The sequence below is a fragment of the Theropithecus gelada genome, chromosome 18, assembly GCF_003255815.1.
Source record: "Theropithecus gelada isolate Dixy chromosome 18, Tgel_1.0, whole genome shotgun sequence".
NCBI classification, from domain to species: domain Eukaryota; kingdom Metazoa; phylum Chordata; class Mammalia; order Primates; family Cercopithecidae; genus Theropithecus; species Theropithecus gelada.
The window spans coordinates 51638068-51664832 of NC_037686.1; the positions used below are offsets into that span (position 1 = coordinate 51638068).

The 26765-nt window shown below is 42.8% G+C and overlaps 1 protein-coding gene and 1 pseudogene across 20 annotated transcripts in view; one reads left to right on the plus strand and one right to left on the minus strand.

The window, feature by feature from the left end:
- ZNF532 (zinc finger protein 532) overlaps window positions 1–26765 on the plus strand; it is a 129171-nt gene that overhangs the window by 59052 nt on the left and 43354 nt on the right. For 14 of the 20 annotated variants that reach the window (XM_025365159.1, XM_025365166.1, XM_025365158.1 and 11 more), the window contains 3 exons: window positions 487–2849; window positions 16954–17135; window positions 21883–22059. In XM_025365159.1, the coding sequence (XP_025220944.1) occupies window positions 504–2849; window positions 16954–17135; window positions 21883–22059 (2705 nt within the window). In that variant the 5' untranslated portion in view covers window positions 487–503. The remainder of the gene's footprint in view (window positions 1–486; window positions 2850–16953; window positions 17136–21882; window positions 22060–26765) is intronic. The other 6 variants (XM_025365174.1, XM_025365178.1, XM_025365179.1 and 3 more) reach the window with 2 other exon arrangements.
- On the minus strand, window positions 8273–8442 carry LOC112611781 (annotated as a pseudogene).

A 26765-nucleotide genomic window follows, 5' to 3' on the forward strand; every position in this document is an offset into this window, starting at 1 on the left:
ATGAATATTGAAATCTGTAATTGGCTTTTTTGATTGTGGCATGTTTCTTTTAATAAGGTATCCCAAATCTGATGGTGACGATGATAGTGATAATTTTGCTAGCGGAATTAAATACTGTCAAGATCAAAATATGTTGGAAGTAGCTTTTTATGAAAATGACACATTTTCTAGTTGCTAAACCAGAACCTGTTTTTCTAGGCTACAGCAGTTTCAGTCAACTTCATTCTTGTTAGCTGGGAGCCATGCTGGTAACGCCGTACAGCAGTATGAAGGGATCACTTTTGAAGCTAAAATTATCTAGGTCTTACATGTATTTTCTTGATGTTTGTCCACTTGGACTCAGAGTTTCGTAGTTACCGTAAATGCAGTTACCTCCTTGCTCGCTCTTGGTAATCATTGTTACGTTAGTGCGAGTTGTATAGGGGTTTTATCTCATCGCGAGGAAATATCAATTTCTGATGGAACTATTTTCTGCTCATTTAACAGAACATCTGCTCAAATTCATGACCATGGGGGATATGAAGACCCCAGACTTTGATGACCTCCTGGCAGCATTTGACATCCCAGATATGGTCGATCCTAAAGCAGCTATTGAGTCTGGACATGATGACCACGAAAGCCACATGAAGCAGAACGCTCACGGAGAGGACGACTCCCACGCACCATCATCTTCTGACGTGGGTGTCAGCGTTATCGTCAAGAATGTTCGGAACATCGACTCGTCCGAGGGCGGGGAGAAAGACAGCCACAACCCCACCGGCAATGGCCTACATAATGGGTTTCTCACAACGTCCTCCCTCGACAGTTACAGTAAAGATGGAGCGAAGTCCTTGAAAGGAGATGTGCCTGCCTCTGAGGTGACTCTGAAAGACTCGACGTTCAGCCAGTTTAGCCCGATCTCCAGTGCTGAAGAGTTTGACGACGATGAGAAGATTGAGGTAGATGACCCTCCTGACAAGGAGGATGTGCGATCAAGCTTCAGGTCGAACGTGTTGACGGGGTCGGCTCCCCAGCAGGACTACGATAAGCTGAAGGCACTGGGAGGGGAAAACTCCAGCAAAACGGGACTTTCCACGTCAGGCAATGTGGAGAAAAACAAAGTTGTTAAGAGAGAAGCAGAAGCCAATTCTATAAACCTGGGCGTTTATGAACCTTTTAAAGTCAGAAAAGCAGAGGATAAATTGAAGGAAAACTCTGACAAGGTGCTGGAAAACAGAGTCCTGGATGGGAAGCCGAGCGCCGAGAAGAATGACGCTGGCCTTCCCGGCGTTGCGCCATCAAAGACAAAGTCGTCCTCCAAGCTCTCGTCCTGCATCGCTGCCATCGCGGCTCTTAGTGCTAAAAAGGCGGCTTCAGACTCCTGCAAAGAACCAGTGGCCAATTCGAGGGAATCCTCCCCATTACCAAAAGAAGTAAACGACAGTCCGAGAGCCGCCGACAAGTCTCCTGAATCCCAAAATCTGATCGACGGGACCAAAAAACCATCCCTAAAGCAACCAGATAGTCCCAGAAGCATCTCAAGTGAGAACAGCAGCAAGGGATCCCCGTCCTCTCCCGCAGGGTCCACACCAGCAATCCCCAAAGTTCGCATAAAAACCATTAAGACATCTTCTGGGGAAATCAAGAGAACAGTGACCAGGGTACTGCCAGAAGTGGATCTTGACTCTGGGAAGAAACCTTCTGAGCAGACAGCATCCGTGATGGCCTCTGTGACATCCCTTCTGTCATCTCCAGCATCAGCCGCCGTCCTTTCCTCTCCCCCCAGGGCGCCTCTCCAGTCCGCCGTCGTGACCAATGCAGTTTCCCCTGCAGAGCTCACCCCTAAACAGGTCACAATCAAGCCTGTGGCTACTGCTTTCCTCCCAGTGTCTGCTGTAAAGACGGCAGGATCCCAAGTCATTAATTTGAAACTCGCTAACAACACCACGGTGAAAGCCACGGTCATATCTGCTGCCTCTGTCCAGAGCGCCAGCAGCGCTATCATTAAAGCCGCCAATGCCATCCAGCAGCAAACTGTCGTGGTGCCGGCATCCAGCCTGGCCAACGCCAAACTCGTGCCAAAGACTGTGCACCTTGCCAACCTTAACCTTTTGCCTCAGGGTGCCCAGGCCACCTCTGAACTCCGCCAAGTGCTAACCAAACCTCAGCAACAAATAAAGCAGGCAATAATCAATGCAGCAGCCTCGCAACCCCCCAAAAAGGTGTCTCGAGTCCAGGTGGTGTCGTCCTTGCAGAGTTCTGTGGTGGAAGCTTTCAACAAGGTGCTGAGCAGTGTCAATCCAGTCCCTGTTTACATCCCAAACCTCAGTCCTCCCGCCAATGCAGGGATCACGTTACCGACGCGTGGGTACAAGTGCTTGGAGTGTGGGGACTCCTTTGCACTTGAAAAGAGTCTCACCCAGCACTACGACAGACGGAGCGTGCGCATCGAAGTAACGTGCAACCATTGTACAAAGAACCTCGTTTTTTACAACAAATGCAGCCTCCTTTCCCATGCCCGTGGGCATAAGGAGAAAGGGGTGGTAATGCAATGCTCCCACTTAATTTTAAAGCCAGTCCCAGCAGATCAAATGATAGTTTCTCCATCAAGCAATACTTCCACTTCAACTTCCACTCTTCAGAGCCCTGTGGGAGCTGGCACACACACTGTCACAAAAATTCAGTCTGGCATAACTGGGACAGTCATATCGGCTCCTTCAAGCACTCCCATCACCCCAGCCATGCCCCTAGATGAAGACCCCTCCAAACTGTGTAGACATAGTCTAAAATGTTTGGAGTGTAATGAAGTCTTCCAGGACGAGACGTCACTGGCTACACATTTCCAGCAGGCTGCAGATACGAGTGGACAAGTAGAGTATCATTTAAATTTTCGTGTTTCAGTGATGAGTCTGTAGGCATGAGTGCTTGATAAGATGTCCTTGATTTTAGGGTGGGAATGCAGTGAAATGGATGGGTGTGTGTGTGCATGCATGCCTGTGCAGCCAGGCACATGATCCAGTAAGGATTGTTCTCATAGAATAGAGAAAATTAGCTGGGGACGTGGTGGTGGCGGCGGTGATGGAGGTGGTAGCAGGAGTGGTAGTGGCGGTGGTGGTTGTGGCAGCAGTGGCATGTGCCTGTTGCCCCCAGCTATACTCGGGAGGCTGAGATGGGAAGATTGCTTGAGTCCAGGAGTTCGAAGTTGCGGTGAGCTGTGATTGAGCCACTGCACTATAGCCTGGCATTGGGGCGAGATCATATCTATTAAAAAAAAGAATAGAAACAATGTTGAAACATTGATCTTATTTTAATAAAATAGTTTTTTTGGGGAAGATAATATATATGTACTAATTGAGTTGTGGAACTTTAGATTTTGGTAATCATTTGGTCATTGGAATGTATATTGAAAGTCTGAAATTTAGCTGATTATAGTGTCATCCTGTTGTATTAGGTGTTTGAGCCAGGCTTCATCATCAGAGTTCCTGAGTTAGTGACAATTTTGATATTTAGAAAAATACTTACTGTTACTTATCTGCTGGCAGCTGTACTGAGCTTACTGTTGTTTATAATGCTGATCTTTCTTTTATAGTTGAATGCATTTATCAGTACCCACTTCTATGGCATGTCTGCTTACTTAAGATGGTGGTCCAGAAGTGTGTTCAGTAATATCCTTCACTGCAATGAATTTAAGCCACAAATGGCAAACCCACCTCCAATTAAACAGAATACCTTTGTATGTGTTTGCAGCTTTTGTTTTGTAGTGAAGTGCAGGTCGATGTTTGTGAATTACATTTAACAGTGGGCATCAGCCAGCCTTTTATCTCCATCATTTGCTACTTAATGAGGCAACTTTTAGCTAATAGAGAAATGTATTTATCATAAATTTATAATACTGTTATTTGGAAGTAATTAGACATGTTGAATGAAATAAATTGGAGTTAGACCATGTGACGTAATGTCCAAACCAGAAAACTTGTGAAATTTGACTGGGCACAGTGGCTTATGCCTGTAATCCCAGCACTTTGGGAGGCCGAGACAGGTGAATTGCCTGAGCTTGGGAGTTCAAGACCAGCCTGGGGAACATGGCAAAACCTCATCTCTACCAAAAATACCAAACATTAGCTGGGCTTGGTAGCGCGTGCCTGTGGTCCCAGCTACTTGGGAGGCTGAGGTGGAAAGATCACTTGAGCCTGGGAGGTGGAGGTTGCAGTGAGCTGAGATCATACCGTGGCACTCCAGCCTCAGGTGACAGAGCAAGAGACCCTGTCTCCAAAAAACAAACAAACAAAAAAAACCACTTGTGAAATTCAAAGGGAGCACTAGTTTGAGCTAATATACTCTGCCCCTCAAACATGTCTTTATAAAGATTTAGCAGTAAACTGGGCTTTCCTTTTTTTTCCCCTCCAATAGTTTGTTAATTAGGATGTTTGTGCTGCAGTTCAGAAGTTTGGTACTATCTTGGTGATTAGTTCCTCAAGGGTAATTACTGGTTTAAGCTCTTTGTAGCATTTCGAGTTTGGGGAACGAAAGATCAAGAATACCCTGGTAATTTTTTTCTCTGGTTTTTCAGTTTAGTGGAAATGGAAGCAATAAAGAGTTTTGACAGCATTCTTGCAGGTTTGAATGTTAAATGTTTCATTGACTCCAGCAGTAAAATGCTCAAAAAACAGGAAAGCAGCGACTTAGTTTAAGAAGGCTCTGATGGCTCCAGCTGTTAACCTAGCCCGGTGACAATGCCTGGGTTCTGTCTCCATGGATGTCCTCCCATCTTGACACCACTTCATCAAAAGGATAATATTTCTTTTCATCCTAACAGGATGCAGTAAAAAAGGGGAAAATGCCAAAAAGCTCTTTCTTCATTTCTGTTTTCCTCTTGTCTCGTGTCTGTCTGCTGCTGGACTGTGTAGAGTGGTCGACTGTGTCCTGGTTTAGGAGGGTTCTCACTATGAGCTGTGTGCTCTGTATCTGGCCTTTGGAGCTACCCTCAGATGTGTCTGTCTGAGACCTCCTTCTCTGAGAGCAAGGAAGGGCATGGGCAGGTGGGTAGGATTTCCTTCTTCCCTGCGTTTCCCTAGTTTTTGTTCTTTATTAACCTTTTAGGCTCAACAGCCAAACTAGGGTGAAATGGGTGAAGCTCTGCCCCGGGAGGAGAGATTAACATCTTTTCTTTTGTGTGTGGTTGCTTTGGCATCACTTTTGTGTCTTGCTGGGATGAGTAAAATAACGCAGGTCACCTATTTCACGCGGAATCCCAAGGAGTGAATCGGGGCAGAATGTACATTTAACTCTCAGGCCAGATACACACAAGCAAAACACTCACCTCCTGTTCTGTGTCCTTTTTGCAGCCATGCCCTCATCTATGTAGGCCACTCAGCTCACCACAGAAGGGCGTTGGTTTGTAGTGAGCTTCAGCCCACTGCATAGCCACGCACTGCAGGACCAGCAGTGTGAAAAGGCCCCATAGCACGCTGTCCTCCTGTTCCTTGTTTCCCCTTTCTCACTGGATCCAGAATGCCTCTCCACAGCTTCCCATTTCCCAGACGCAGCCAGACTGTGTCACTCAGACCCAGGCGGGGAGTGTGGCTTCTGCCTCAGTGGGAGTAGCTGCTGTGTCTTCAGCATTCATGGTTTAACCCAACCTGGAGTCTCTTCCTCGGCTCTAGGGGCTCAGTAGAATTCCTGTGGCTGTTGCCATCCTAGCCTCCACATGTGACCATGGGGGTTCTCGCCCATTACTGTTGCCCAGGGTGCCATCCAGCAGCCATGGGAGCGGGAGGTGGGGGCTGCAGTAAGACAGGGAGAAAAGAAAAGAGAAAGTAGCCTTTGTTTCATCCTTTTCACTTGCCAGTCACATGACTGTCGGCCAGTTTATAGTTTGTTCAACTCGATTGGGAAAACATCTACCCACAGAACTTGGTTTCTGTCTGAGGGTGGCACTTAAAACGCACATGACCGCTTACAAATCTGGAAATGGACCCAGGGGAGCCTGAGGTACCGGCGGCTGTGCCGAGCCCCTCCTTTCCTCTGTTGTCCAACACGTTCCATATATATTTTTTTGAGATAGAGTCTCACTCTGTCGCCCAGGCTGGAGTGCAGTGGCATAATCTCGGCTCACGGCAACCTCTGCCTCCTGGGTTCAAGTGATTCTCCTGCCTCAGCCTCCAGAGCAGCCAGGATTACAGGCACACACCATCACATCCAGCTAATTTTTGTATTTTTAGTAGAGACGGAGTTTCACCATGTTGGCCAGGCTGGTCTTGAACTCCTGACCTCAAGTGATCCATCCGCCTCAGCCTCCCAAAGTGCTGGGATTATAGATGTGATCCACCCTGTCCAGCCAGTATTCCATGTATTTAACACTTTAACTTTCCATTTCCCCATTGACCTCCACATTCTTGGTAGCTCATGGGTGAATTGGAAGAGTATACCAGCCCACATTGTAACAGCTTTTCAGTGCTCACGCCCTGGCCTGTGCTTTCTGGGGTAGGAACCCAGTGCAATTTAAGCCTGTGCCTGCGACTCTGAGTCAGGGTGCCCTGGGTCTGCACATTAGTGTCTAGTTAGTCTAGTCTCGTCACCTGAAGTGGATTCCTGAACCGACCCTGCTGCCACTGTTCATGGTTCAGAAAGTGTAAGGGGTGTGGCCTCTGGGGTCCTTGCTAGATTGGCAGGTCCATCACTCTTCACTCAGTGCCTTTCAGCTCCTTGGTTTACCAGGTCTGGAGAAAGGTACTACTTTGGCAGAGGGACCTCCTTCCCTTCTTCTTTTGAGATAATTATAGATCTAGGTAAGAAATAATACAGAGACAACTTGTATACCCATCATCCAGTTCCCCACAATGGTAACATCTCACAAAACTATAGAACAGTATCACAACTGGGAAAGGGGCATTGACTCAGTCAAGATAACAGAGCTTTTCCAGCACTATAAGGATCTCATATTGCTCATTTATAGCCACCCACACCCTCTCCTCGCTCCTTAACCCTGGCAATCACTAAGCTGTTTTTCATTTCTATAATTTTGTCATTTCAGGAATGTTATATAGATGGAATAATATCGTATATAACTCCTTAGGATTGGCTTTTTTCCCACTCAGCATATTTCCCTGGTTGTTGCGTATATCAATAGTATATTCCTTTTTATTGCTGAGTAGATTCCGTTGTATGGTTTGCCATAGTTCATTTAACCATTCACTTGTTGAAAGACATCTGCATTGGATCCAGTTGGGGGCTATGATGGATAAAGCTGTTATTAACATTGTTTACTGGTTTTTGTGTGGACATAAGTTTTTATTTCTCTGGGATAAATGCCTATTTATCAGCAGAATATAATTGCTGGCTTATGTGGTATTTGCATGTTTAGACTCTTAAACTGTTTTGCAGAGTGGCTGTACCATTTTATATTCCCAGGAGCAGCACACAAGGGATCCAGTTTCTCTGCATCCTCCAGCATTTGGTGGTGGTACCATTTTTTATTTTAGCCATTTTGATAGGTGCATGGTATTATTTTATTGTGGTTTCAGTTTGTGTTTCCCTAGTGACTAACGATGTTGAACACCTTTTCATGGGTTTAATTTGCCATCTGTTTTTCCTTTTTGGTGAAATGTCTCTTCATATCTTTTGCCCATTTCTAATTAGGTTGTTTGCTTTTACAACAAACCATTGAGTTTCACAAGTTCTTGATAGAGCCTAGATACTAGTCTTTTATTGGCTATGTGGTTGCAAGTGTTTTCGCCTAGTCTGTAACTTTTCCTTTCATCCTCTTAACAGGTCTTTAGCAGAGCAAAAGTTTGTAATTTTCATGAAGTCAAGTATATCAGTTTTCCATTTTATGACCCCTGCTTTTGGTGTCAAGTCTAAGGCATAGCTCTAGATTCTAAACATTTTCTCCCGTGGTTTTTTCCTTAACGCTTTATAATTCTGTGATTTACATTTAAGTCTGTGACTCATTTTGAGTTGATGTTTGTATCAGGTGTGAGATTTAGGTGGAGGGTCATTTTTTTCCCCCCATACATGGATAGTTGTTGAAGATGCTGTCATCCTCCAATGAATTGCTTTTGCCCCTTTGTCAAGTATCAGTCAGGCATTTGTGTGGGGATGTTTCTGAGTTCTTTATTCTGTTCCATTGATCTGTGTGTATGTCCCTCTACCAGTATCTACAGTCTGAGTACTGTAGGTAGTCTTCGAATCTGGTAGATGGATGCCTCCAATTGATTTTTCTTTCCCAAAATTGTTTTCACTAATCTAGTTCTTTTGCCTTTCATATGTTGTCTATTTCTGTAAAACAACTTGCTGGGATTTTGATAGGAATTGCATTAAACCTACATATCAGTTTGGGGGAGAATTGACATCTTTACTATATTGAGCCTTTCAATCCATGAACATGAGCACAGATTCTTCATTTATTTATACTGATAAGAACAGATACTACACTTGTCCTTAGCCAAAAGGCCGAGAAGTGATTTTTCATTTATTTATATCTTTGATTCTTTGTTTTGTAGTTTTCTTTTCTTTTCTTTTTTTTTTTTTGAGATGGCGTTTTACTCTTGTTGCTCAGGCTGGAGTGCAGTGGTGCAAACTCGGCTCACGGCAACCTCCGTCTCCCGGGTTCAAGCGATTCTCCTGCCTTAACCTCCCGAGTAGCTGGGATTACAGGCATGTGCCACCATGCCCGGCTAATTTTGTACTTTTAGTAGAGACGGGGTTGAGACGGGGTTTCTCCATGTTGGTCAGGCTGATCTGGAACTCCTGACCTCAGGTGATTCGCCCGCCTCAGCCTCCCAAAGTGCAGGGATTACAGGTGTGAGCCGCTGCGCCAGCCTTGTAGTTTTCATCATGTAAGTACTGTGCATGTTTTGTTAGATTTATTTTTTCAAACAATCATAAGTGGTATCATATTTTTTGGTGAGAACATATTGATCGCTAATATATATAGAGACAAATAATTTTTACATATTGTGTATCCTTTGACTCTGTTGAACTCAGTTATTGGTTTCAGGGTTTTTTTGGGTAAATTATATTGATTTTTCAGATATCAAAATAGCCTTGCATTTCTGAAATGAATCCCACTTGGTCAAGCTGCATATTTCTGTTTTTTGAGACGGAGTCTTGCTCTGTTGCTCAGGCTGGAGTGCAGTGGCTGGATCTCAGCTCACTGCAAGCTCCGCCTCCCGGGTTCACGCCATTCTCCTGGCTCAGCCTCCCGAGTAGCTGGGACTACAGGCGCCCGCCACCTTGCCCGGCTAGTTATTTTGTATTTTTTAGTAGAGACGGGATATCACTGTGTTAGCCAGGATGGTCTCGATCTCCTGACCTTGTGATCTGCCCGTCTCAGCCTCCCAAAGTGCTGGGATTACAGGCTTGAGCCACCGCGCCCGGCCATTCTTTTTATATATTTTGAATTATAATTGCTGCTATTTTGTTAAGAAGTTCTGCATCTATATCCATGTAGATTTCCTTTTTTGTTCTGTTCTTATCTGGTTTGAGATAGGTTGATACTCATTTTTTAAAGAATTGAGAAGTATTCCCTCCTCTTCAATTTTTCTGGAAGAGAGTGTGTATAATTGGTGTTAGTTTTTCTTTGTTTGGTAGAATTCTTTGTTTGGTAGCATTCTCCAGTGAAACCATCTGGACCTGGAGATTCTTTTTTTAGGGTTAAGAAAAAAAAAAAAAAAATACCTGCTGGGCTGGTGGTGGGGGAATTGGCAGAGATGAAAATTCCCCTTCGCTACTGGCCTTCTCTGACACCCACCATCTGGGTAGGGGCGTTAGGACAGGCAGCTCGTTACAGTCTCAAGAGGGTTGAATGAAGTCTTGACTCCACCTCGACTTGGCACAGATTGGGGTGCGGCCACAGTGTTTTCTGTAGGACTTGGCTGGAGTAGAGCAGTCTTCATTTAAAAGTTTTCTGTTTTCCTAGGCACCCCTTTCCTGGTCGTCGGCTACAGAGCACAGGCTTTTCTTGGGGATTTTTTTTTTTTTTCTGTTCTCATTGGCATTTTGGGTTACTAGCTGCTTCAGCTCCAAATCTGGTACATGTGAGGCAAAGAGAAACCTAGGGAACTGACTACCCTGTCATTCGTAGGGTCTTGAGGTCCCTAGCTAATCTTTCACTCCACATTTCAGAGTCCTTTTATGTTTATTTTATATATAATGTTCAGGGTTTTGAGTTGTACTTAATGGGAAGAATAGGGAAAGTGACTTTTATTCCATTTTCCTGAAAGTGGACGTTTTACTCCATTGTTTAAAAAAGATCCTAATGTAGCTGTCCTGTCTTCAGTGAGAGATTCTGTAATTGCATTATTGTGCTCTGTCCCATTATTGGGACTTTCAGACCCCAATCTCAGTTGTTTTTGCAATTAGGCTTCCTGGGAGGGTGACTTTCCATTTGACTTCCTGGGATTTCTGTTGTCTCTGAGTTGAAGACATTTTCTCCGCCCAGTGTCAATTTCCTTTCTTAGCCCCGTCTTTAAAAGCAGTTAGGAGTGAGAATTGCTTCTTTTTCCTTTCACATCTGGTGAGCTGAGCCTCTTTTAAGACCTCAGCCTTTCTCTTAAGAACACACTTTTCTTGATTTAGCTCAGTCACTATCCCCTTTTTTAATCTTTCCTTTTATATTTTATTTTTTCCTTGGTATCATTTTGTATTTTGACCTCTGTTTATGTTTTGAACAGAGCCTGTCTCAGTTTCCCCAGGGTGCTTCTCTGCACCCAGCAAAGGGTCTGTCTGCCTGTGAGCACCAGCTGGGGCTGTTCCTCCTATGCCTCTCACCATCTCCCCTTACGCATGCCTTTAGCCTTCTGAGACTGCCAGTATGCCATGGGTTAAAGGAAGGTTTGGGTGGCATTTGGTGCATTCTCTTTGCCAGTTGCTGCTCCTCCTCCAAGTGTTCCGTAGACAATCTATGCAGAACTAACAGTCGCCAGAGAGACTCAAAAGCACTGCTTCCTTATTAACTGGCCTGTGCTCAGTGATCCCCAAGAGCAGGTCTCTGGTAAGAGCTGTGTTGGAATATATGGTTTTAACTTGAGGCTCTCTTTGCCATACGTTCCCAAAGCTGTCTTGGGATTTGATCACACTGTACTACACGATCTGGACCAGAAACCCAAAGCCTGCTAGGCTGAGATTAGACTGCCTGCATGCATCTGCTTACCCCTTGGAGGAGGCGGTGGCAGAGGGAGAGAGCCAGAGGGCTGAGGACCTTTGCGGGGATCACTACCTTCCAGGGAGCATGGAATCAAGCAGTACAATAAAAACAGAGTTCTGAGCAGTTGACTCTTTAGCCATTAAATCTGCCCCAGTTAGGGGTTTGTATTCTGATCTGTCTGCTTAATAATCCCGGCTTTGGGGTATGTTGAGAAAAGGGAGTGGGCGAGAGACCAGAGGAGCTTTCCTCTTCTCCATAAAGTATTTAAGAGCTGAGGACTGTCGTTTGAATAATTGATAAATACCAATTTAATGTGTTGGGATGTCATTGCTTCAACTCCTCTTAAAACCATGTCTAAATTTAACCAACTATAGACTGGAAATGCTTTCTGTAACCCCTTAATTTTAAAAACCTGTTTTCTTCTTGTGGCATTTATATCAGCTGTAGAATCACAGAATGCTATAGGTCTTTTGACCAGCCCTTTTATTTTACAATTGAAAAAAGCAAATGCCCAATTGGTGGCAGAGCCGGAACTCAAGGCAAAGTTTCTGTATTGCTGGTTCATTCTTTCTGCTTGTCTAAGATGTCGAAGCATAGGCTCTTACAGCCGGAGGGACCTTAGGAATCACGTAAGGATGGATTCTTGGGGTTACTTCCAAGTCACCTTCCGGAGTGTGGATAAAGGTGACATCTAAAGTGGTCCTCGTTTTCAGGAATTGCTGGTTCACTTTAGTTTCGGGAACTTTCTGGGCATCATTAATATAACATACTAACTGTATTCCCGGGAGCAGCCTCTGCTGGTTCTCATTTCTAGATCCGCTCTGCTCAGACAGCTTCCTCTGGAAACCGGGGAGCTCACCTGAATTCCTCCCTTCCTCCCTCTCCCAAAATACCCTTATTAGCTGAAGACTCATGACCCTTGGTTTTTGGTCCTGCTCTTCTAAGTGTTTAATTTAAATTTTGGTCAAGACTAGTCCTGTCCTAGTTTATATTTTAGTGTTATCAAGTTTTAATTTACCCATATTCTTCAGTAATAAGCATCTAAGTAGATTATATGTGTTGGCCACATAGCTTTCTGTAAATTTGTTCATTTAACTGTCAATTCTTGTTAGGGATGTTTTGTGTAGCAGAATGATTTGAGGACAAAACCAGCACAACCGTCTAACTCTGTGAGCGAAAGGCATACAGAGCCAGCTCTGCTGTGTTTGCCTGGTATGACTTCCATTTAAGTGAGATCTGAAATGAAATGCTTTCTTTGTGTTCTCAGTCTGAAATTGGACAAAAGTGAAAGCCACAAAACAAACTGGTATACTTTATTATTTTTGGATAATTATACTGTAGACAGAAGATTATGGAACTGCTTTTAATGAGGTGAGAGTAATTTACTTAGCATCTGGGCTGACTGTTAAGCTGGCATTGTTTCTGACTTTAGCTGCAGTGTTTCATGTTGGTGTAGGCTTTTGGTCTGTTTGAAATTTAAGCATAAGTGTACGGCCATACTTAATTTCTCTAGCCTCTCTCACTGTTTCTCACGTACCTCTCTCAGGCTGTTTTCTGCCTACAATATGAGCAAAAACACGTATAATTATTTTTCTTATTACTCAGCTAATTCCTCATCTATAGAAAGAGGATGTCAAGCTTGAACACTCTCTGATTCCTTAACTGGCCAGAATGTACCAGGTTCCCCCTTCCCTGTAGCCTGCATTAGCATGCCATTGATGGATTTCAGTGCCAGGATTGGATAGCAAAGGCTCAAGAAGGGTGCAATGGCTGATGCCTCTAATCCTAGCACTTTGGGAGGCCGAAGTGGGCGGATCACCTGAGCTCAGGAGTTCCAGATCAGCCTGGGCAACATGGTGAAACCCTGTCTCTACTAAAATACAAAAAAATTAGCCGGGTGTGATGGTGTGTGCCTGTAGTCCCAGCTACTTGGAAGGCTGAGGCAGGAGAATTGCTTGAACCTGGGAGGCAGAGGTTACAGTGAACTGAGATCGTGCTGTTGCACTCCAGCCTGAGCGACAGAGTGAGACTCTGTCTCTTAAAAAAAATGAGTACAGTCATCTCTTAGTTTCCTCAGGTGTTGTTTCTAGGACCCCCTTCAGATACCAACATCTGAGAATGCTCAAGCCCCTGTTATAAATGGCACAGTATTTGCATAGAACCTAAGCACATCTGCCTGTGTCCTTTAAATCATCTCAAGATTACTTATAATATCTAATAGTGTAAATACTATGTAAATAGTTGTTATACTGTATTTTTTATTGTTGTATTGTTATTTTTTTCCCAAATATTTTTGATCTGTGGTGGACTGAATACATAGATGCAGAACCTCAGGATACACAGAGTCGGTTGTAATTGCAAAGCGTGGAATGTGGGTACTTTTCAGCTTTATTTTCCTATAGCTTTCTAGTATTACCTGACTATTGAAAAGTAATGTTTACTTTAAAAAGTAACAGTTCAACCGAGCAAATAAGTCTGCTGTAGAATAGAAATTAACTGTTTATTACCTAAGTACCGAAAACGTTTATCCATTTTTAGATGACATAAGTAAAATGTCAAGAGACACATAAAACCACGTAGGTGCCCTTTCTTATGCTTTCTTCTATTGAAAAGGCAGTTACCGTCACATTCAACGGCTTTATCCTCTACTAAGTAGCTTCAGCTTGTATAGTAGAGTGTTAGAATTTTAAGATATATTTTAATTTACTTGATTAAAAAAAGTAAGGAAAGTCAGTCATTACAGGCCCCAAAGAAATCCTTGTCTGCCCTCATGCTGAAATACATCCCCCCAAACCCAGAGGATGTTCATCATTTTCATGAATTCAAAGCATTCCAGAAAAGCTGATGGAAGATACTCCTTTGTGCTGTGAAAATGCATCACCACTATCATGGGAAGCAGGGATGACAAGTTTTCTATAACAGGAACAGTGAATACAGCTTGAGGGAATACAGTTAAGCAAATGATGTCATATGAGTTTAAAACTATTGATACCATGCAACCATCAAGGAGGAGGATGTCTCCAACCAAAATAGCTTGTTTTTTTCCTCAAAATGGAATGAAGCCGGCATGGTGGCTCATACCTGTAGTCCTAGCACTTTGGGAGGCTGAGGCAGGATGATTGCTTGTGGCCAGGAGTTTGAGACCAGCCTGGACAATATGTGAGACCCTGTCTGTGCAAAAAAAATACAAACATTGGCTGAGTGTGGTGGCGTGTGCCTGTGGTCTCAGCTACTGGGGAGGCTGAGGAGTGAGGATCGCTTGAGGCCAGGAGGTGGAGTCTGCAGTGAGCTGTGATCACGACACTGTACTCCAGCCTGGGCAACAAAGTGAGAGCCTATCTCAAAACAAGAACAAAAACAAAACCCAAACAGAATGGAGTCAAGGAGTAGAGGAGGCAGGTAAATAAAGATAGAAATGCAGGGGTAACTAAGTGTCTGTACGTAGATATGCATGCATCTACAGAAACTAAAGGCAAGGTCTCTAGTGTCCAGCGTGACTCCCCGGTGACCATTTTCTCCCACTTCAGGAATTGCAAAGTATGAAAGCATTTTGATTTGAGGCTGTAGTCCCTATGACTCCCTCTTTCTCCTTGTGCTTCTGTACCGAAAGTGGGTGAGGAGCCTCAGCTGATGGGAACGAGTGAGTGCAGAGTCGTACAGCTGGGTGGGGAGACATGATGATGATACATTCCAATGAATTTAAGTAATTCCTTGTGCATCTTATATGTATTGTGAAGGATAACCATTTGTAGTATATCTTGATGAAAATGTGAAAATTTTTTTCAGGGAACACTGTCTGCTTTTTAGATTTTCTTTCCATTTTCTACCATTCTAAAAGTAGTACAATCACATTACTTTAGATAAAAGAGAAGCAGCAGGGGAGGGGGACTCACGTCGACACTGACATACTGTGGGCACTGTTGGTATATTTGCTAATGGTTTTCCCTGTGTGTTTTTGTTTATTCATTCATTATATCCCCACCCCACTCCTAGACTCCAGTTCAAATCCTGGTTCTTCCACTTAATAGGTTTGGAGCCTTGGGCGAGTTTCTTAACTTTACTGAACCTCATTTCCTTATCTGTAAAATGGAGATGTTATCTGCTTCATAGATTATGAGAATTAAATGAGATGATGTACTTCAATTTACTTAATGTATTTTAAATACCTAGCTTAATCTTACCATTTGACTCATGGTAGGATGGGACCAATGTATATATTTTAATATAACATATATACACACACATGCGTGTGTGTGTGTATATGTATGTATATAAATGTATGTGTGTGTGTGTATATATATATAATGTTTTTTGACTTCTTTTAGTATAGAAAATGCTAACTTTATTCCCAAGTAAGTGCAAGACATTTTAAGTTGCCTGTGGAAGTTCAGACATGATAATTCCCTGCCTGGGACTGTGTGAAGGTAGATAGAAGACTTGAGTTCACAGAAACAAATGATTACCTGTGGTAATGTAGATGTTAACAGGATCTGTTATTAATGAATCTGTTGACTGGTTTTCCTTGCTGTGGCTTGTTTTAACCTTTGAAATATGTGTTACGAGAAAAGGAGTGCTGTTTTTTTAATGATGCTAACTTCATCAAAGCTACCTGTAATGTTCTTATTTTGTGATTATAATAAACATTTTGTGGGATAAAATTGTTATTTTAGTCCTTTCAGGAGAAAATCAAGAAAGAATTTTCAAGTGAGTTTCCTATTTTTCTTAGTCTAAGTCACTTGGAAGTTTAAACCTTAATTTTTGGGCGTGCTTCAAAAACTAGAAGAATAAAAAAAGTTGTTTTAAAATTTCTTAACTGTTGTCAATATAAACAAATGCTTTGAATCTTAGCAAGAATCTATATTTTGAGGCTTTCTTTGGCTTTAATACAAATTGTACATTTTAGAAGATGGTAGATAATTTGTGTTTGCATGAATTTCTGAAAGTATTTAAACACAGTTTATGTCATATGCTATGTGAGGTTTATTTTTGGGGTGGAAGTAATAAGTCCTCAGTTTATGTTTACTTTAATTTTTTTTTGGTTTTGTGTTTTTAAAAATATACCATGTTTATTGCCTATATCCAAGAGGATGAAAAATAGTGTTTTGGGTTTTCCTGGATAGTTAATGATATAGAGCCTTTTCCAAAGAGGATTTCACCTTTAATTTTATTTTATGCATAATCAGATTTTAAGCTCTATAAAATTTTAATTTAATGTCTAAATTTATATACTTGAACTTGAGTTCCTTGGTTTTAATTATAAATTTTATCATGGCCAGGTCATCCATTTAAAGGCCAATTTAAGTGCAAAAAGAACAAATAATTGCTGTAGCCATTCTTTTGCATTCCTGTATTTCAGATTTCAAATAACTGGTTGGGGAACAATCGGATTAGCTTCTAATTAATTTTTATTATTTTGGAGAAAGCTTTTTATGAATTGTGAGGACTGTGACTACTGTCAAGATACATATGCCTATAAACTTGTTACTATGTATTAAAATTGTTTGCTCACATAAATTTGTAAGAATGCCTCTCTTCTTTGCCCTAAGCAAAATGCAAAAGTAACAGAATTGGAACTCTGCTAAAACAGATGTTTTTAGCTCATACTTTGAGATGAGCCTGACTACATAGCACATACTGTGATTTTACAGGATAAAGAATTGTACGCAGGACATGTAACTTTCAAGTTGGCTTTTCCCTTGGGCTTAGAATCAATTACTGTAGTATTTGAAATGAAGGATGTATAATTATCTGGAGGTTTAACCACGGTTCTTTGCATATTAGAAAGTACTTAGTAGGACCAACCCTGTTTCCCCCTTTGGTTTGTTTAGAAGACTTGCACTATCTGCCAGATGCTGCTTCCTAACCAGTGCAGTTATGCATCACACCAGAGAATCCATCAGCACAAATCTCCCTACACCTGCCCTGAGTGCGGGGCCATCTGCAGGTCGGTGCACTTCCAGACCCACGTCACCAAGAACTGTCTGCACTACACGAGGAGAGTTGGTTTTCGGTCAGTATTATCATTCACTTATGTGCAAGTAAAACTCGTTCACTTACAACCGCACAGCATTTTGAGTGGTCTGCACACACGGTTTTCTGGGTCATACAGTGATACCTCGATTAACAGATCCTCTGGGAACCTAGCTCGTTTGTAGAGTCCATCTGTTTGAATCCTCTTAATGTAATGTCGGCCCTGCTGGTCCTCGCAAATCGGAGGGTCATGGGGCCTGTCCTTTTAGGCGCAGTCTTGCATGTGTGCAGGTGTGACTTTGTCAGGTTTTTTTGTGCCTCTACCGTTTTTAACAGACTTTTGCTATCATACTCTTTGCATTTTAACCCCTGCAAGAAAACTATACATTCTGTACCTCTTAATATTTCCCCTTCTCATGAAAACAGAAATAGTGCAATGGTCTTTTACTTTTATTTTGTCCACGTTGAAGGATGGGGTGTATGTCCCAGCCTTGCACTCCAAATAACTTCCTCCTCCTCCCCACTCCTCCTCCTCTCCCTCCTCCCTTCCTCCTCCTCCTCTCCCTCCTCCCTTCCTCCTCCTCCCTCTCCTCCCTTCCTCCTCCTCCTCTCCCTCCTCCCTTCCTCCTCCTCCCTCTCCTCCCTTCCTCCTCCTCCTCCCTCTCCCCCCTTCTCTCCCCTGTCTTCTCCTCTCCTCTCCCTCCTCCCCCTTTCTCCTCCTCCCTCTCCCTTCCCACTCCTCCTCCTCCCTCTCCCCTTCTCCCTCCTCCCCATTTACTCCTCCCTTCTCCTCCCTCCCTCTTCTCCCCTTCCTCCCTCTTCTCCCCTTCCTCCTCCTCCCTCTCCCCATTCGAGTTCTCTCATTCCTCCCTTGTCTCTTCTGTGTATCTTCACTGTGGTCCCTTTTACTGCCCCCCAGGATTCTCAGATGTGCATTGTACAACATCTGGTAAATCTAATGTTAGCTAGTGTTGAATGATGATACATTTGAACTTTTTTCTCCATCTTATGACCTTCTGGTGCCTTTTATATTTTCACTAAGAAGATTCCACCAGAAAACATGTCCATTGATACACAGTGTCTTTGTTAATAGAGGTATTACTGTACTATATGTTTATCTTGACATTACGTATTTGCTTACCTGGTACCTTTGTTAGATTGTTAATATGCAATGATTTTTTTTTTTTTTTACCTGTAATAAATTATGTTTAATAAAAATGAAGTCCAGTTAGCATGATTTGATGGTTTTATTTAAGTTTAGGTTATGTTATCATCAATTCCTAGGTGGTTCTGCCCAGTTTTCCATTAATAACACTAAGCTATGAGACTTACTTCACATTTTATCGCATGCCTCCAAACCTGTAATGCACAAGTGTTTTATGAATTGAGATCTAGCCTGGTGGAAACCTTTGGCTTGGAAATCAAGAAACCAGTTTTCTTGTACCACTTCTGCCAGTAACTAATTATGTGGTAATTCACGTATTCTCTCTGTACTGTGGTGCCTCTGTCTATAAAATTGGTGCATTGTCTGCCTCCAGCTCCACTGGGATGTTACTGAGTAAAACAGGATAATCAAAGGTGCCCCAGATCTGCAAAGTCCATGCAGAATAATACTTTCGTTCTTGCCATCACGTTTTGAAACTATTATTAATGGATTCTGCGTTTAATAATAGAAAGCAGCTCTGCAGCACTTCCCAAGTGCTCTTCTTTGCACTGATGTCGAATTTTTCTCAAATGTTTAGTTTTTCTGATATAATGAAAGTAAACTTAGGTTGGTATGATTAAAAGAAGTATGACTTCTGCAATTTTAGCTATTGCTGCTGTCTTTCCTGAATTAAAACAGAAGCTCCACATGCAGGCTGAAAGTAATCAGCCCACTTGGGAAAAGACCATCCTTGCCCTTCTGTTCTTTTGCCCTACTCACAGAGTTGTTCAAATTTGGTATTTTGAATTGCATATTTCAAGTTGTTAACCAAAAATTTTGTGTTCAGTGTGGATTTTTTTCTCCCTGGACTTGAGGCTATATGGGGCTGGTAAAAAATGATGTGTTGTGAAGTTTAGTTCATATTGACTGCTCCTTTAGAAGAGAGGAACATTTTTAACCGTAATGCTTTTCCTCTGCTGCTTCATGTAATGGTCCATGTTCATGTTTAAGTGGGGCTTAGTACCCCTGTGGCCTTGTCATGTTTTCTGCTCCCTTTGGCTTTATAGTTACTCATTTTCAATATGTCTTTTCTTTAGCCAGAGGAGTCTAATGTGGCAGCATGGTTCCCACGCCTCACTTTGTCTCGTCTTGGTGCAGTGTGCCTTGCTGTCTCTCCTCCTGCTCATATTACATCTCCCAAATATTGATGGGTCATCCCTGGCTCCTGGTTAACTTCGTAAAAGTTATATATTGATAAAAGTCAAATATTTTTTCTGAATTTTCCTGCCTCTTGATACACTGGACTCTGTATCTAGAAAGGGGAATGGTTATAGGATTTTATACTGTAAACTTTTTTTTTTTAATTCAAAAAATAAAGAAAGTTTATTGCTATCCAGAACAGGACTTCAGGATATTACGTATTTCTTAGTAGACAGGATTTTTCATAGCATTAAGATACTGTATGAGCCGTTCGAAGTCTGCCTTTCTTTGTCTTATTTACATCCCCCATTGGCCTCTGTTGCCCCCTGAAACTCCTCTTCTTCCTGTAGGCAGATGTTGTATGACTTTTTAAAATGCCCTGCTTTCGTTTCTGACTTGTTAAAGAGGGTTTCCCTTGGCCTCCTTGGCGTTCTCTGGGTTGAGTCACAGCCACTTCCTTTTGCTTCAAAAAATTCCATCTTTATTTTAGATACTTCCTTTTTATTTGCTGTACATTAAACCTTCCTCTCACTCCGAGTGACTTCAGGTTATTATTGCTTTTCTCTGTATTCCTTTTTGTCCTTCCTGGGTCTTTTGCCCTTTGAACACCACCATCTTTCTATCCTTCATGGGAAAATCTTCTGTTTATAGTTATGGTGTGGTGGGTCCTTCAGTTTCATTAATTACTCATCTACTTTTGTTTTACATAATCTTCCTCTTTCATGGGAGTTGTAGGCTTCTAGGTTTGGGAAGAACTAAAAATGATCTATTTTAACTCTTCTCATTTTACAAATGAGTAACTGGCTCAGAGAGGAGCATTAACCTGTTCAAGACAACCCAGTAAGTTAACCCAAAATGGTTTCAGTATGCTTGGGTGGCTCTATTGCCTGAAATACCAGTTCAAGTAGATAGGCTAGCGAGGCTTTCCTTTTATTCTCCTGTTGTTATTTAGTGTTTTAACATAGCTGTTGCTGAACATAATGCCTTAAGTCACTGGAAATGCTAATGCATTAGTTATGATTTTTAACAGAATGCTTGCAAAGCCTAAATAGAATGCATGTAATCCAGAACATGCCACTCCTGTGTAACTTTGGAAGCATCTCCATGATTCAGAAGGGAGGTTCTAAGAATAGAAGCATCTTAGATTGTCATAGAGGTCTTTGGATACTTCCCCCTGGAAACCAGGCCTTGTCTGCAGTCTTTCTTCCCTGGGTAGTTTACATCCGGGAGCACGTATGTTCAGTTGTATTAGAAGTATATTTCTGGAGACTTTTGTACCTGCAGAGAGACCACTCTTAAATAGTTTTCAGGTGTGAACAAGGAAGACTTGGTCATCAAGTGGAGGTGTTATAAGTGTTGCTTAGAGTCTTTGTGTGAAAAAGATGAGATAGAGGAGAAATGTATTTTAGTTTTAAAGTTTGTCTTCATTGGATTATATCTGAGCAAGTAATTAGCTAATTGTGAGATTATAAGCTAGAGAGACAATTTTTTTTTTAAGAGATGCTGAATTTTCAGAGGTTTATAATTCATGCAATTTCTTAAACAAATGCAAGTGTACTTAAATGTATTTTCTAGGAGACAGAACACCTAGGTGGTTGACCTTCTCTATCCTGTGGACCACCATGAACCCTGCATACATTGACCACATCAGTGTGTACCAGGAAACAGTGGGCCGAGGCCTTGGAGCCAGAACTTCTTTGTTCTTCTCTGCCCCTGTGTTCATGGCATGTAGGTTTAGACACTGAAGATTTCTTCCATTAGAAATGCCATTTAGGTCCTGGGGATGGGTAGGAAACTCAGAGCCCAGGTGCCAGCATCCAGCATGTGGAGGCCTCTCCAAAAACAGTAGTCTGGAGACTTGACATCCATTCTTAAAAATGTTAATTAAAGATGCTCCAAAAATAGACTATTTGAGTTTCATTTTTCTTCTTCATGATCTTTTCTCTTAAACATGTAAAAATAGGCTGGGCATGGTGGTTTACACCTATCATCCCAGCATTTTGGGAAGTTGAGGTGGGTGAATTACTTGAGGCTAGGAGTTTGAGACCAGCTTGGCCAACATAGCGAAACCCCATCTCTACTAAAAATACAAAAATTAGTTGGGCGTGGTGGTGCACACTTGTGATCCCAGCTACTTGGGAGGCTGAGGCATGAAAATTGCTTGAACCTGGGAGGTGGAGGTTGCAATGAGCCGGGATCACACCACTGCACTCCAGCCTGGGCGACAGAGCGAGACCTTGTCTCAAAAAAAAAAAAAAAAACAAAACACAAAAAGCATAAAAAATTAAATTGATTTGTAATAGGAAAAAAAACTAAAATATACTTCCAAAGGGCCATTAAAAGCCTAAAAGGGCTATGAAAGTATGTTCATCTCACCCAGTTTTTGCAGTTACACGTGTGTTATGGTCTTGTGCTAATGACCATGTGTTTATTTTTCTAACAGATGTGTGCATTGCAATGTTGTGTACTCTGATGTGGCTGCTCTGAAGTCTCACATTCAAGGTTCTCACTGTGAAGTCTTCTACAAGTGTCCTATTTGTCCAATGGCGTTTAAGTCTGCCCCAAGCACACATTCCCACGCCTACACACAGCATCCTGGCATCAAGATAGGAGAACCAAAGTAAGTCATACCGACTTTCGATTTTTACTCCACTGCTTTATTAGTAATTTAGAGGCGAGGTGTAGTAGTCGTTCTATTGAATAACATTTACCAAGATCTGAAAAATTACGCAGCTATGCCAATTTTGATGCTTTACGAAATACAGCTCAAAGCTCATCCAGATCTTTCTATTCTTTCCAGGTAAAGACATTGTCCAAAAATGTTACCTATTATTTATGCTCTTGTCACGAATTTTTCCTCAGCAAGTAAATTATTTATATATTTTTTTCTTAAGATGAATTTTTTTTTTTGGGGGGGGGACAGAGTCTTGCTCTGTTGCCCAGGCTGGAGTGCAGTGGTGTGATCTCGGCTCACTGCAACCTCCGTCTCCTGGGTTCAAGCGATTCTCCTGCCTCAGCCTTCTGAGTAGCTGGGACTACAGGTGCATGCCACCACACCCAGCTAATTTTTTGTATTGTTAGTAGAGACGGGGTTTTATCGTGTTAGCCAGGATGGTCTTGATATCCTGATCTCGTGATCCCCCCACCTCAGCCTCCCAAAGTGCTGGGATTACAGACGTGAGACACCATGCCCAGCCTCTGAAGATGATATTTAACAACTCCTAGGAAAACTATTTTTTAGAAACCCTGTCATCTTTAAATTTTTCCATAGTTCCTTTTTTATAGGGTACACTTTTGCTTAAAAAGTAACATTTTTAAGATGAAAGCAACTTAAGACACTGGTTACTGAATTTAACTTCATAGCCAGTATAAGTCCCTGATTAGTAAAAATTTTTTTGCCTTAATCTTGCTCTTAATTTGATTGATTTTTGCTTTGTGGAGTCTTTAGTAATGAAGTGGTTCTTTGGCAAACAGGGGCTGGCTGCCTGCAGTAGGGGCAGCTTAGCAAAGAGGAGGGAGTGTAGGCACTGGAGCCAGTCGGAATCCTGCCACGCACTGGCTGGGTGACCTGGGGCCTGCACTGTCTCAGCCGCCATCTTCTCCCCCGTGAAGTGAGGGTCCTGCTTCAGTGAGAGAGATGACGTATTTAAAATGTGTAGCACGAGAGTCCCTGTGTCTGGAGCACGGAGGGCTCTGTCAGCATTCGTTCGTTCCTTTGTGTCTTCACTCCCTCCTTGTGCACACAGCACTGGATTAATGCTCCTGATTGTGCTCATTTTATTCCTGGATTAGTTATGGCAACATAGAGTTTGATCATTACAAGAAGCTAGATTTGCCATCCAAATCTGTTGGTGTTTTTTTGCCCATATCTCCATAATTAAGGAAGTATTAGGGGGAAGATATGCAGGTATGCCATATTTTACACACACATACACCCCCCCCCCACATACACACACAAACACACACAAACACACACACACACACACACACACACCCCCCTGGCTTTTGTTGAAACATTTAGTTTTGAGGAAACGTGATTGAATACTATAGAAGTAACTGCTTTATATATATAAACAAACTGTGTTGAAGTTAAATTTTATTTTAATAAGACCTTCATTCTGATCTTTGTGGGGTGATCCCAAAATGAAACACATTACACAGTCAGGAATCCATACATGGCTTGATGGCCCTGAAGATGGGGATTAGTGAATTTTACTGTCTTCAGTTTTCAGGACAGTTAGACTTCTGGGTACTAATGCAGCCTTTCCCCTGGAGTGAATGTAGTTTTTATTTGGTTCTTTATTAAAATAAATAAAATTTGATTGTCAGAAATGTGTGTGACATCTGGAACAGTAGTTGTTACTCAGAATGTAAGGAAGCAAATGATTAAAATAGGCTAAAACCGTATTCCTCAAATTTGGCTATTGTATAGAAAGCAATTATTCCAGTGTTTTCTTTTCTTTCTCTCTTTTTTTGAGATGAAGTCTCTTTCTAATCCAGGCTGGAGTGCGATCATGCCTCACTGCAGCCTCGACCTCCTGGGCTCAGGTGATCCTCCTGCCTCAGCCTTTCTAGTAGTTGGGACCACAGGTGCGCACACGCACCACCACGCCTGGCTGATTTTTCAGTTTCCTGTAAAAGACGGGATCTTGCCGTGTTGCCCAGGCTTGTCTTGAACTCCTGGGCTCAAGCAGTCCTCCCAAAGTGCTGAGATTGCAGGTGCGAGCCACTGCACCCCGCCCCAGTATTTATTTTCTTCCTTTCCTTCTCTTTCCCTTTCCCTTTCCTTCTCTTTTCTTTTCCCTCCCCTCCCCTCCTCTCCTGTTTCTTTCTTTCCTTCTTTCCTTCCTTCCCTCCTTCCTTCGTTCCCTCCCTCCCTCCTTCCTTCCTTCTCGGAGTCTCTGTTGCCCAGGCTGGAGTACAGTGGCATGATCTCAGCTCACTGCAAGATCCGTCTCCCGGGTTCACACCATTCTCCTGCCTCAGCCTCCCGAGTAGCTGGGACTACAGGCGCCCGCCACCACGCCTGGCTAATTTTTTGTATTTTTGGTAGAGACGGGGTTTTACCATGTTAGCCAGGATGGTTTCGAACTCCTGACCTCGTGATCTGCCTGTCTCGGCCTCCCAAAATGGTGGGATTACAGGCGTGAGCCACCGCACCCGGCCCCTCCCTCCCTCCCCTCCCTCCTTCCTTCCCTCCCTCCCTCCCCTCCCTCCTTCCTTCCCTCCCTCCCCTCCCTCCTTCCTTCCCTCCCTCCCCTCCCTCCCTCCTTCCCTCCCTCCCTTCCTTCCTTCCTTCCTTCCTCAGTTCTTTAACAAGTGCAAGCCTAAAAATAGGTACTGTATTTTAAATTATAAAAGTGAAACAAATTTATAGAAGTGGTTAACAAAACTCCAAAGCCAGTGAAAGATAAGTTAATCGCATGGATTCAGTGTGAGGGCTAGTCTGGCTGCCTGGAGCCCTCACCCGCAGCCTGGCTGTGGCAATGGGGGCTGCTGCACCAGCTCTGTTGGGCCTAGTAGGCCTGTACTGCAGTGTGCCCGAGATAACCCTCCCTCACCCCCTTTTCCAATTAAAGCTAAGGTAAAAGCTTTCATCCTGTGGCTGTTTGGCCTACATTTGACCCAAAGATTTCTTTTGGCATTAAATCCATCTCTATCCTGTTTACGTTAGCCCAAAATGACTAAGTAGTCCCAGCTCAGGCACTGAAATCGCCCTGCAGTATTTGTTTAACAGGTGGTTATACAAATGACGTAAATTTATGCAAATGATTTGCATTCATTTTTTAAATGATCAGTGTTAAAATAACCTCTCACCCGTTTTTCTTAGAGAACATATGGATGTGTGAAAATATACCCGTGAAGTCCCATAGTCCCAGCATCCCAGTTCAAAAAGCATGGCACGCGATTTTTCTTTGATTTACTGTGTTTACTGTGTGCTGGGTACTGTTGCAAGCGCTTTGTTTCTTGTTTTCCAGTGGGTGGGCAGGCATAGTACCCTGCTGTTTAACAGGAAACTTTGAGTACCCCTTAATCTTTTCTGGATAATTTGGGATCATTTTGAATGTCTATTACTGTATCTCTTTTTTTTTTTTTCTTTTTTTGAGATGGAGTCTCGCTGTGTTGCCAGGCTGTGGTGCAGTGGCGCAATCTTGGCTCGCTGCAACCTCCGACTCTCTGGTTCAAGCAATTCTCCTGCCTTAGCTTCCTGAGTAGCTAGGATTACAGGCATGCGCCACCACGTCCAGCTAATTTTTGTATTTTTAGTAGAGATGAGGTTTCGCCATGTTGGCCAGGATGGTCTCGATCTCCTGAGCTTGTGATCCACCTGCCTCAGCCTCCCGAAGTGCTGGGATTATAGGTGTGAGCCACCACGCCTGGCCTGTATCTTATGGTAATGAAGTTTTGTGTCTGCTTCTATTTTTTCCTTGACTGCTGATTAACAGCAGTTTCTTTTGCTATGCCTTCCATTTATTGGCAATGTCTAAATGTATGTAAGTGGAGAAATGAGAACTTCAAAATAAGAATTGTATAAGAGACAGAGTTTTTGAACATGTTCCTAAGAAGTAAAACATGCAAAATTAGAATAGAGGCATGAGAGAGGAGTATGGAGTCAGAGGAAGCTGAATTTGAACCTTGACCCTGAAATCTGTTTAACACCAAGCAGATTATCTAGTCTCACTAAGTACTGGTGTCCCATCTGTGAAATGGCAGCAGTGTCATCTACCTAACCGGGGCTGTGGGGATTAGGTATATGATGTGGAGGATGGTGCTTTGCCCCTAGCTGGATTCAATTGATGGTAATGTAGGAGGCTTATGGCAGCAATTTCAAAGCTTGGAGTCTTTTATTTGTTTGTTGTGACACCTGTTTGAAGTGTTTTGGAGAGTTTGTTGCTGTAAATTTGACCTCACTGACTATGGGTATTTGGTTTTAGCTTTTTATTCTTTTCTCTTTCTCCTTCCTTTCCCCTTCCTCCTCTCCTCCTCTCTCTCTCTCTTCCCTCTTCTCCCTCCCCTGCTGCCTTCGTTGTGGTGTAGTCACCCTGCTACTCACCCAGTCTTGCATTTAGGATTAGGTCCAGACTTCCAGGTTTGGCCTTCAAAGCCCTGCACAACTCTAAAGCACCCTCTGTCGCCACTCCCACACCCCTGGGAGCCCAGCCACACTGGGATTCTCACTGTTTCCCAGCAAACCGTGCCCAGTAGACCCCTGCTTTTGTGCAGACTGGTCTCTCTATCTTGAATGCCACCCCTCCTCTCTGCCTGGCAGCTGGTCTCCCTGGGGATTTTCCATTTTCGTTGGAGAGTTTGCTCCATCCTCAGATT